The sequence below is a fragment of the Zootermopsis nevadensis genome, unplaced genomic scaffold (assembly GCF_977971745.1).
Source record: "Zootermopsis nevadensis isolate Lab colony 2312 unplaced genomic scaffold, Znev_1.0 Znev_ptg000020l, whole genome shotgun sequence".
Classification (NCBI taxonomy): domain Eukaryota; kingdom Metazoa; phylum Arthropoda; class Insecta; order Blattodea; family Termopsidae; genus Zootermopsis; species Zootermopsis nevadensis.
Window position 1 is genome coordinate 16,320,259 of NW_028259152.1, and position 12,838 is coordinate 16,333,096.

Genomic DNA, 12,838 nt, shown 5'->3' on the forward strand with positions numbered 1-12,838 from the left:
CCAGCTGAGGTTGTCCCTGAAAAGACGGCTAAGCCGGCAAAAGTGGTCTGACCATTTGGCTACCCTGACTGAGGTTTCACATGCTTTTCCTGTTCTAAGGCAAATGCCAGGGTATTATTCAAAATGGGCACGGCCCACCCTCCACAATCATGGAGCCAATCTCAAGTCACAGCAGCCATCAGCCAAAGTGATCCTGCCCCTTCTGGGTTCAAATCCCAGAGAGCCAACAAACTAAAATCCTTTTCACAAGGGACAAGTTGCCTAACAGGATAACCTATCAGCAGCAACAGACCCTAGTTTGAATAGCCAAGGCTTTTGGCCATGGCTGATAGCACAAGAGGATTTTATTAACAACTTCTCATTTTTGTTCTTCGTACTGCTATCTTATATAATCTGTTAAGAATTAACACTATAGCAACAATAATGAGAGTAATAACAGGAGGAAGAATAACAGGAACAATAGGTATAAAAATAAAAATGAGAAGTAAGTTTAATGAACATGAGTCCTGGCAACCCTTAAATAAATACATGCTACAACCAACCTTATATAATTTACACACCCACTTTTGGAAATAAATAAAATTATTATTAAAACATGTAACATTATCACAGTACCTAGCTTTATTTAGAGAATATGTCTTCCTGATTTAATTTTTGCCACTTATAAAGTCCTTAAATATCAGTTCTAAAACTTAAAATTAACAGCTGCTTTGTTTCTATTAAAATGAAGGTTTAAAGAGATTTCATATTCAAATGTGATATTTATGAACACAGCAAAATCCCCATCACATGCTTGAGTCAGAACACATGAACTGATGTACAAAATCTTTAATTTGGATCGAGGTTCACAAATGTATGGATCTCTAAAAATAAAGAGAGAAACAAGTTTAAATCAAGGGACCTCAAGCCATGGCTCACATATGGCCTACCAATGTGTTCTGTGAAGTCTGTGTACATCTGTTAACAATGTGATACCCTGTGTGATGATATATGGTACTTGATGTCAGAAAACATATTGTGTTACTGATAGCATTTGGCCATTAACTGTCGCCATGAGCAACTGTTCAGCTTGTGAAGAACATCAAATTAAAAACCAGGATGCATCTTACTGACGAAAACTTGGAGATGCAAGCAAATCACAACAAAAATTAAACCTCATATCGAAACAATCAAATGAAAGCAATTTTGCTAAAGAAAATAATCAGTAATATGTGAACTTGTTTAAAACAACAAACTTAATTTAGAATTTTTAATGAATTGCCATGGTATTTCGATAATTATCCTCATTTACAACCCTATGGCAAGCAACTCCGTAAGAAAGGATGAATATCGCCCGAAGTCTGAAAATCGCTGAGAGGCCCTACCTTAAATCAAGTTATCAGCAAATAAAATGTGCATTTCATTCTAGATCTTTCCTCCTTTTCATGTTTCTAATATAATTTGTTTTATGAGTCAATGGTCGGTGCCTCATCCGCAGTCATTAATCTGAGACTACCGACTCAACATATATGCCAATCCTTCCTCCTGCAAAAAATTCCTATTTATCCTGAGGTCCACTGTCATGCAATGGTTGCAAGCAAGAAGTCTTAATCGTGGGAAGCACTTCTTCCATTACTGCTATCATGAGGTATACACATTTCTTTACATCCATTTGAAAAACAGTTGAATCAATCCCATTATAATGTTCCTGAAACATAAGAAATATAGCTAATTTCCTTACATATTAAATGGCAAAGCCTGTAAAATGAAATAAGGGGAGCAGATGCAGCTCCACACATTCTTAACCTTGGCATTATATAAATGTGACTAGTCAACATCACAATTTGCCCTCCTTATCCATGAGAAAGAGTCCCCTTGTACCCACTGGAGAACAGGACAGTTAGAAATATGAGTTACAGTGAGAAAAATTCTGCCTCTACTGGGAATGGAAACCAGTTTCTTTATTTTACAGTCTCCTAAACATTAATTTAAACAGTTCAAAATAAATAAGTAAATAAATACCAGAGAACTTGTCTGATAAGCAATCTATTTTTAATTTACCAACAGTCAAAATACAAATCCAAAACTTCTTGACGATGGTGAAGAGTCAATTGAATAAAAATTTACTTGGATATTATCCATCGTCTAGTAAATCGTCCGGAGATAGGGATTAGCTCTATCTAGTGGGCCCAACTGTGTAGGAACCTGAAGACGGAGATAGAGTCCCATCTCCGAAACGTCGTTTTACGTTTTATATTTACTAGACGATGGATAATATCCAAGTAAATTTTTATTCAACTGAGTCAAAATACAACCTGAATGGGCAGATGACCCATTATAACCTATGCCATTATGTTAATGTAAGTACCACAAATACTTACATCTTGCCGTTCATCAACTCTTGATTCCTTTAATTCAAAATCTGCTTCTGGATTCTGCAGCACTTTTTTTGTAACATCACCATCTTTCTGTACATTAGGTAATGATGCAGCATGAAATTCAAGATTCTTCTGGATCACATTCTCTTCACATTCCCGAGACTGATGACATGGGGCTTCCTCAAGAGTACTGCAACTTCTTATTAGTCTATTGTTCTCATTTACCATTACTACATCGTCTGAATTATTGTTCAATAATTCTTTTTCTTCTTTATGTGAAATAACTACACCAGATAATAAAACTGCCATGCTTCGTTTGACCTTTCCAGCATCACGTCGTCTCTTGCGCGACTTATGAGCCTTCCGAGGCCGAGGTCGCTTTCCATCGTGCAACTTCATGTGGTGTTTCAGTTTCTGCTACAATGAAAACATTAATGAAGATATAATATACCTTCAAAACTTATAATTTCTGTTTATATCATTTCCCTTTGGTCCATACTGAAGAGAGAAATTCAAAATGGTACTGCAAGTAAATAACAGTCAGATTCTATCTCCTGGCATCTACAGAGTCGAGCACTGAACATAAAATTGGGTGACTTTTGACTTCAAATTGTACAATCAGTGACAGAGGATGAGCCCGTAGGTTATAAAGGATATTTATATGTACTCTTGTGTTGGATAAACACATTCATAACTTTCATACAAATGTACAAACAGAATTCATTGTGCTGTGCTTTCTACACATTATAATATTAATATTGCAAACTGTACTTAAATTACTGTGCATAAAACTGTATACAATCATTCTCTCTCCATTATACCAGAGCATATAAATGTCTATGGATATGTAACCTCTTTTTTTTTTGTGTTCAGTACACACCATTCAGCATGGTGTGCTTTGGTGGTTAGCAGGATTCACGACCCATCAGTACATGGGTTTGATTGGGGCCGCGACATTTAACGCTCCTGCTGTGACCCCCTTTTTGCGAGATGATGATGAAAGTGGAGTAATTGTTGGGATGCCACGGAGAAACCCCGGAGGAAAACTCCGTGATGCCTAGACCACGGCCTAGCCCAACTCGTTGTAAATCTGAGCACCGCTGGGAATTGAACCTGGGACCCCAGTATTACAAGCCCAGCATTCTAACAGCTAGACCACCGTGGTGGTTATGTAACCTCTTATAATGTACAGTGACAAAACTATGCTTTCTATATTAATACTGGGAAATTTAGTTCAACATGTTACAAAAGCATTACTTCTGAAACAAGACAACAAGTCACTACTAACATGTAACAAAGGTACTATTCAGACTGAGAGATGGTAAAGAAGTTTTATTCAACTGCCTGCCACTACTAAAGTAAAGTAAAGTTTGTCCCACTACACGCCATGTAGGCATTTGGGGTGAGAGGCGGTATAGCTCCTCTCTTCCTTGACCTCGGCACTAGATGGGGGTGAGTGGTCAGCATCACGCCCCGGCCGGCTTTACCCCCGGGAAAGGACCCCGGTACCCATTGTAGAGGAGGCTGGGTGGGCCCCAGAGCCGGTCTGGACGCAGAGGCTAGAGGAAAAATCCTCTGCCCCCGTTGGGGATCGAACCCCGGTCGTCCAGCCCGTAGCTAGTCAATATACTGACTGAGCTATCCTGGCTAATGCCTGCCACTACTACACACTCCAAAAACAATTGCAAGCAAGTGTTAGTGTGACAAAAGAAGATCATGTGCTGTACAACTGAAGTGAAAGCTTATGTTACACAAAAATAGTAGTAGAATTCTCAAGGTCACCTGCTCCACCACAACTGCCTTTCCAACTCCCAATTGGTAGACAGTACTGTATTAACAACACAATTTCATGTATATGTTTCGGGATTTCATAGTAATTAATAGCACACCCCTTTAACACCTTATAATCCACACAAAACCTCTGCCATCTGGTGAAAGAAATACTAAACCAGTAAGTTTTGACAATGCAAAGGTCGACCAACAAGTGTGGTAATGATTTGAAGAAGTAGTGGTTTGAATTTCCCACTGGTACATAAACACAGAAAATTCACTGGAAACAGAAACTGGTGAATTTTAAATGATGATATAACAGTCTACAACACCGATTTTCAGTTACATCATTTTCACTTACCAGCGTACAAAGTTTCCTGCCACATTCTGGGAAGGTGCATTCGTACATCTTTCCCTCGTGGCTGGACTTTATGTGGTGACTGAGATTCTGTTTCTGGTAGTAGAACCTAGTCAAAACAAAATCGAAACTAGTAGATAAAAATGTAAGAAGCAAGAAACTTTGATCGTGTAACAGTCTACACACAACAAAACCAGTTTAAATGCTTATTTTAAGTGACCTGGACATTTTCTCATTTCACCTGAGTAAAAAATCTTCCTCTCTTCGGCTACAAGTTAATTTCATTCTGCAATATATCTCCAATGTCATTTGACAGGTCCTGGTCAATTTATCCAAATGGTTCTCTTATTCTGGTATTTCCTCCACTTAAAAACCTGATTTGTGCAGTACTCCTTGCAGTGATTATTCACCCCAGGGATTTTTTTTATATATATATATATATATCTGGGAGAAAACTTTTGCATGCTGGTACAGGTCTGAAATTAATATAGAAGCCCACGACTGTCCATTCACAAAAATGAAATCTAAATCATCCAAATTTACGTCCCTTCAAGTTTTCGAGGCATGTGCTTGTCTGAAGTCTGCAGATGACTGTCACTGTATCTGTCCTTAATCCTCTGCTTTGTTTCATTTACTGTCATCAAGAAAGACTGCAGCAACTGGCTGTTGCATCTGTGACAAAGATAATCTCTGCTGCCTCCCACTGTAAATTATTTCCACCACTTGGCAGTGAATAGTTTTCCCTCCTTTCAAATGTTGGACATTTATAACATATAATCTATTCTAAGACATCTTTAAATAACGGCAATTATAAATCAACTATCATTAAGTAACTATCAGCACCAAAAACACAAGGGTACAAAGGGCCAAGAAGTTAATTTTATACTCAGTTGACTGCAAATAATTATGTAAAATCACATCACTAAAGACATGTCAATGATTTAGAACAGTATTTTGAAGTGGAATACATCAGATTGACTGAAATTTCTGTTATAAGGCTACTTACTATTTTTTTCAAGAATGTAATATAATAAGAGCTCTTTCCAACATGAATGTGTGAACAGAATTTAGAAGGAAGATGGCAAATGTCACTGTCTGTCTATACATGAAAGTATTGTACTCTCGGCATAAAACTGTATACTGGTTATACCAAATCTGAATGACAAAATTAAATACCAGTGATTTCTGAGTAAATATGAACACAATTTCAAACATTCACTGCGACTGAATATTGCAGGATTCAAAGGAAAATGCTACTTTGATATTAACTATTTGAATCATGGCATTCTGGGCTATGAGCTATTTGATAGGTTACATAAGAAAAGAATAGTCTTAGTATGATTTATTGTTTGCAAATCACTTCCTTGTTCCACTCTGTTGACTGAAAACACTAATTGAACTGAATTAACTTTTAAAGTATGAGTGTGGCATTGCTTGTTTCACAACAAAAGAACGGATAACTTCTTTAAAAAAGGGGAGTCTTGCCGTACTAAGACTGGTGCCACAAAAAAACATACAAAATTCTGTTAATGATACTTACGATGGTACGAGATGAAGTGGAAGAAATCTGCTACATCACAGGGAGATTCTTTTAAGTGTGATATTAATACACCTGTCACTGTAAGGCTGTACAGAAATGCTGCTAATATACACTTACCGTGGACAGTTGTCATAGGGACAAGGCATTATCTCTCTTTCAGAGATGTCCTGATGGATTGGCATGTGTACTTGCAGCCTAGATTTTTGTTTGAAACTTTTCTTGCAAATATCACAGATATACTCTGAAAAAAAATATATAGGTGTTTTGTGGTTTTCCTCAGTCTCTAAAGACAAATGCTGGGATAGCAACTTTAATTAGGCCACAACCACTTCCTTCCACATCCATTTCAATTCATTATTCATTATCATCCTCTCATCCAATGCTACATAGTTTGAGATACTTAAAAAGTGTTAAATAAAATATAAATAAATAAACAAAAGATAACAGGTTACAAAATTTTGTCATATACTTGAAACAAGAGTGCCAAAATATTCAGCACTTGAGACAACTAGGGTTAGAGGCAAGGCATTTCAACTGATCTTACCTGCAGGATGTGTCAGCTTGATGTGTGCTTGTAACAGCGTCCAATATTTGAACTCTTGTCCACACTCACAAGTGTAAGTCTTGTGTCTCTTCTGATGACGTTTAAGAATAGATTGTGAAGTAAAACCTGTATCACAAGTTGTACACCTACAAAATCATTCTGATATTACTCAAATACAGTTAATATGCACTGAGTAAAATATGACTATTTAAATATATTTTTTAATTAATTACTTGAAATATTCTTAAAATAACAGCATTTATCCTTTTTCTGCAAGATTCAACTGCAGTCAAAGTCTGTGCATTACCAGTGCATTGCCGTCTTATTCCTTGTGTTGACACCGCATACAGCAGAAATAGTTCGAAAATGCTCGTTTATTAATGAGAATATGTATTTATTTACATAGAAGAGCTAAGATCTCTAGTCTCTTGATTAGACTTCTACATTCAACAGTTTATCATTACATCTCACAAGTCTTTTAAATAAAAAGGCACAACTTAAAGTAGCATTAATTAATTTAATTAGTGTTCTGTCTGATGACAGGTCCATATGAACAGGATCCTTCCATCCTTTTCTCGGACTGGGGCCTGTTCATATACGTTCTTGGCAGATGATCCAGAAGTGGTTTGCCATTGCCTTCTTCTGTGTGTGAATGGAGTAATTGTTGGGATGCCACGGAGGAAAACTCCGTGTTGCCTAGACCACGGCCTTGCATTAAAGATGCTTAATTACACACTGCCTTCACTCTGACGAATTTTTAATGTTCACAAATAAGTCATAACATTCATTACAGTTTTCTTCTCTTCATATAGTATAAATGGGTAGTACAATTTATTTACTGCATATAATAGGTGGATGTATTTGTAACATATCACTAATTATGTGGACCCTTTGTTTATAATACATGAAATGTTATTTTAAAATATTTGGTTGCACTTGTAACACATATATTGCATTGGTATGACTGTCTTTTAACTTATGAAACCAGGAGTGTAACAAAGATGGACAGATGGATGGTTGTGTGCGCACGTACATATACACGTGCACAGTACAAATGTACATACGAATGTATGGATCGAGCATAAAAGCAAAAAAGATTTAACTCACAAAGTAATGACTAGCGAGGTCTTACACAATGAAAAATATAAGACTCCTTTTATTGTAGAATAAGGAGAGAGATCTGAAAATAAGAAATGCACACACACACATGCCTTGCAGTACTTACTTGAATGGTGCAACACCGGTATGTTGATATAGATGTGCCTGCAACTGGTTATGTTTCAAGAAGCCTTTATCACAGCAATAGCAAATGAATGGATATTTCTGTTTATGTTTACGTTTGTAATGCCGCTTCAAATTACACTCATTACTCAGTTCCTTGAAGCACCCTGGGTGAGGACATCTAAAAGATTACAGAATGTAGAATATTATAGAGTGCAAAGCTTGGATTTGAAAAACTAAATTTAAGTACAAATTTTTGTTTCAGATACATCTTCAATGAAGTTATACATGAAACAAGAAAATTGGAAGCATTTAAGCATGTAATGATAATGATAACAAAAGAGTTAAGAGTTTTCTTAGATTTCTAAAGAAATTTCCTGCCTTTCTCAGAACAGATCGTTATGTAAACCTACTAATAATGCATATCAGGTTCATATTTCTGACCATTCATCCTAAACTTGTTTCTTGTACTTTCAGAATGTCTCATGTTAAGAAAGAAACTTAATTTTGTATGCTCTCTTAATTCCTGAACAGTAAAACCTCACTAATTTGGATTTTGCTAAACTGAATATTTCATAATCTGGTCGCTCAAACCTGACACACCCATGGCTAACACTGATAACAATAACTTTAAAACCATGAATCTGGAAGGTTTTTTTTGGTAAAATACCTCCCCATTTACCCAGAAGTTGGAAAAGAAGCACTCTATTTAATCATTCTCTTTCCTTCTGCTCACTTTTTCAAATCTGGTTTCTCAACTCTTACTATATTAAAAACAAAACTGTGATCAGCTGAAGTAGGAAGTGACTTGTATTGCGCTTCCATCCTTGAAAACCTAATACTTTTATTTTGTGACAGAAAAACAGTACCATCTACCTCATTATATCAATCTGATTCAAACTGCTCATTTGCTTAATTTTCTGTTTTATCATGAACAGTAAACAAATAAATAAATGAGAAAAAGAGTCACTCTGTTTACTGCAGTTTAGCCAAATTTTAGTCAGGTGTGAATTTAAAATAATTTGAGATATATTACATTACCACAACTATATTATTAAGTGTTAATTAAAACATGTAGAGAATGGGGCAAATGTCTACATTTGAATTTTGACATGATTTTTCTCAGACAACACTTATCATTTATGAAATCTGTATTTATTCAAGTAATGTTTACCATAATGTCCTTGTTACAAACTATTCAATTCATGTAAGACTTGAGGTTCTCACAGCAGTGAGTATGAAGATATCCGTCTTCTGGGTTATTGCGCTGTGTAGTCTGGTCGATGTTAACCAACGTTTCAGAGGTCATACTGCCTCCATCATCAGGGCGATGAGTATGAAGATTTCTGTCTTCTGGGTTATTGCGCTGTGTAGTGTGGTCAATGTTAACCAACGTTTCAGAGGTCATACTGCCTCCGTCATCAGGGCGATGAGTATGAAGATTTCCGTCTTCTGGGTTATTGCGCTGTGTAGTGTGGTCAATGTTAACCAACGTTTCAGAGGTCATACTGCCTCCGTCATCAGGGCGATGAGTATGAAGATTTCCGTCTTCTGGGTTATTGCGCTGTGTAGTGTGGTCAATGTTAACCAACGTTTCAGAGGTCATACTGCCTCCGTCATCAGGGCGATGAATGAAGCGATGAGTATCCTCCCCATAGAGGAGCCCTGATGACGGAGGCAGTATGACCTCTGAAACGTTGGTTAACATCGACCAGACTACACAGCGCAACTACCCAGAAGACAGAAATCTTCATACTCTGATGACGGAGGCAGTATGACCTCTGAAACGTTGGTTAACATCGACCAGACTACACAGCGCAACAACCCAGAAGACAGAAATCTTCATACTCTGATGACGGAGGCAGTATGACCTCTGAAACGTTGGTTAACATCGACCAGACTACACAGCGCAATAACCCAGAAGACGGATATCTTCATACTCACCGCTGTGAGAACCTCAAGTCTTACATAGTAAACCTCTATGGGAAGGATACTCATCGCTTCATTTATCGCCCTGATGACGGAGGCAGTATGACCTCTGAAACGTTGGTTAACATCGACCAGACTACACAGCGCAATAACCCAGAAGACAGATATCTTCTTATTCAATTCATGTCACAAAATAATGTTAAGTCCAACTATGCAAAACCAGATTTTTGACCCATCAGATATCTCTTATGTGAGGGGGCAAAAATTTAAAAATGTAACATTGTACACTTATAAATGTTTAGTAACTGAAAACTACGCCTTCATGTACCACGATTACACACACATACAAGAAAAAAGAGAGAGAGAGTAAAAAATCATAGGACAATGTTCATATGAAATCGTGTGAAAGGAATTACAAATAACCGATGAGAATCACTTCTCAGTACAATATTACAATAGAAATAAAATGCTTATTCAGTTGCATAAATCACAAACAAATTCTTTTGTATTTTCATATTCGGAGAAATTTACATGTCATCATGGTTTGCAAGATCCACACCTAATTGTCTTCATTGGGTGAGGTTTTACAAATTTCATCACAGTTCTACTGGCTTGGTTATCGCTTTCTGTGTTTTTGCATTTTCTGTGGCAAGTCGTTTGTCGGTTCTCTCTTCCTTCACCATTTTCTTTCTTTTTCTTCCCTTTCAATCATCAATTGTTACATATAAAAACATTATCTTTTTTTACTTTTTTCCTTACTAGTTCCATTTCATTGTTTAAGACCTTCTAGCAACTGGTATATTTCCGATTTACTACTTGGCTGATTCAAATTATTAGTGTAACCAGAGTTTCTGTGAAGAGAATACAATTATTGACAAGCGGACTGATCTGACTGCTCTTCTACAGCGTAACTGCAAGCTTCCTTGGTGTTCCTGATGGTCTCATGATTCTCTGGTGCTTCTGCTAAATGTGTGATACTAGAAGGGAGGAAACCCTTGTCTGTGAAGGTGTCTGGGTTAATAGGCCACATTTACCTCATAGTACAAATATAAACTAACAGAAAAATCGGGTGCCACTCACTCTATGGTGCACAAAATTCTTTGAAAAGTTGATTGTACATTCGACTTGTAAATAAATAACCCACTTTCTTTGTGGCACCCAAAGGCTCATCACAGTGTTCACAAAAGCCTGTCATTCAACTCTACCCTGAGCTACCTACACCCAGTTCACGCCATTGATTCCCAGCGGTCTCCTCCCTTCAGGCCTCCCAACCAATACCTTGTAAACACCTTCCTCTTCCCATGCATGCTGCATGTCCTGCCCACCTCATCCTCACCCTAACAATATCAGATAAGGAGTACAGGCTGTGAAGTTTATCACTATGCAATTTTCTCCATGATCCATCCAATCCAATGCTGTGGCATTTCCTCCTTATTCCAAATACAGCAAATAAGTTTGTGTATCTCAGAATGTGTCTCACCTCCTGCTTTGATCAATTCGGCCACAATCTGATCAGTACCCCAGGATTTATACTCCAACTTCTCAACAGCAATATCAAAAGAGGGTGCCATGTAAAACAATTTGGGAATTATTCCTATATACGATCATGCCAGAAGTTTGCTCTTAAATGATTAATACACAGTATAAATTGCAGCAGCATTATATTTCCTTACCATATGCTTGAAAGAGGACCAGCACATGTGTGAGAATGTGTAACAAAAAAAACAAACAAAGGTATTGAACATTCAAGCTGTATAGACCACTACTGTAAGCCCATGTAATACATACTTGTAAAATTGCGTGTACATCGGTGTTGAATAGTGCTTCATTTTTACATGACGTGCAAGATGGTTTGAATGGCAGTATGACTTCTCACACCCAGGAACTTCACATTTGAAGGGACGCTGCATGGTAGAAAATAATGTTAAACTGTTGGCAACAATGTTAAAATGGTGGCAAAGATTTGGTTTGTGATCTTCTGGGTTATGACACCATGTAGCCTTGTAGATAGTTACCAACATTTCTAAGTTATCAGCTCTACCATCAGAGTAGAAAGATGTGGCTAAGCTCTTCCAACATCAGTAACCATCTACAAAGCTACAAGGTATCACAACACAGAAGACCACAATCCAATTAGCCTGATATCAAAATAAAAGTGTTCAGCACTATAAAACTATGATCATTCTCAAAAAACTTATATTTTCCCACACCACACATGCACATCTCGGGATAGCTCAGTCAGTATAGTGACTAGCTACGGGCTGGACGACTGGGGTTCGAAATTTATGCGAATGCAATATCTAATGAGAAGCAACATACCATGCCTCTATGAACTTGTATGTGCCTAGCCAGCCACCAGGACCTCCTGAAAACCTTCTTACAGTCTTCATATGGGCAGGCATGAGTCTTTGAAGTTCCATCATCCAGGACTTGATTCACATTATCATCCGAATCACTCAGTACTACCACTGGCACATCATCATCTACATCCTGCCGTACTTGCATTTTTGACATCCTATCTGAATGTTCCTGTTCGATCTTTCCTATTTCTTCTGGGTCAAAGTCTTCAAATGGCACTTCTCCACATTCAGAGTCGAATCCCATGATTGGTATTCAGCTGTCACTGTATGGCAAATCTGTAATCACAAACGTAACAAAATATAAAAGACTAGACAGAAATTTTTCAACAGCAAAAATCAATTCCTGCTTTACATTTGGAGCATACCCACTATGGAAATGTCCAAATGTTTTTTTGCGGTCTTCCTCAGTTCCTCTACACATACACAACTGCTTCTGCCCAACAATCATTAATTACCTAAAATCAGCAATATTTATTTTCCAACTTCTACACCGTCAGAGGTGTTCAACTAACCAACAGGACTACATAACATAACCTTGCAGAACATTCTCAACAGAAAAAAAGTCTACATCCCTTCATTGCATGAATTATTCATGTGGTACTTACCACACGATTGTAAAAACTTTTAACAACACATGTTTAACGTTATGGGGGGGAAAACATTAATCCAAGCATATTTATACCACATCCTACAATCATATACCGGCAACTTAGAACTGAACCCTGACGTTGATTTTTGGAACAGGAAGCGAGAGGCTGA

At 37.3% G+C, this 12,838-nt stretch overlaps 1 protein-coding gene across 2 annotated transcripts; it reads right to left on the minus strand.

Moving 5' to 3' along the window:
• Positions 1-466: 466 nt before the first annotated feature.
• LOC110829679 (transcription factor IIIA) lies at positions 467-12,836 on the minus strand. 2 transcript variants are annotated; one of them, XM_087351991.1, is made up of 9 exons: positions 12,685-12,836; positions 12,039-12,355; positions 11,508-11,623; positions 7,795-7,971; positions 6,570-6,715; positions 6,143-6,266; positions 4,489-4,594; positions 2,361-2,771; positions 467-1,687 (listed from the first exon to the last, which is right to left on the minus strand). In XM_087351991.1, the coding sequence occupies exons 2-9, from the start codon at positions 12,321-12,323 to the stop codon at positions 1,538-1,540; spliced, it is 1,515 nt and encodes a 504-aa protein (XP_087208117.1). In that variant the 5' UTR covers positions 12,324-12,355; positions 12,685-12,836; the 3' UTR covers positions 467-1,537. The 2 variants fall into 2 exon arrangements, with proteins under 2 accessions (XP_087208117.1, XP_087208116.1); XM_087351990.1 differs by having other exon boundaries at positions 2,361-2,774.
• Positions 12,837-12,838: the final 2 nt, after the last annotated feature.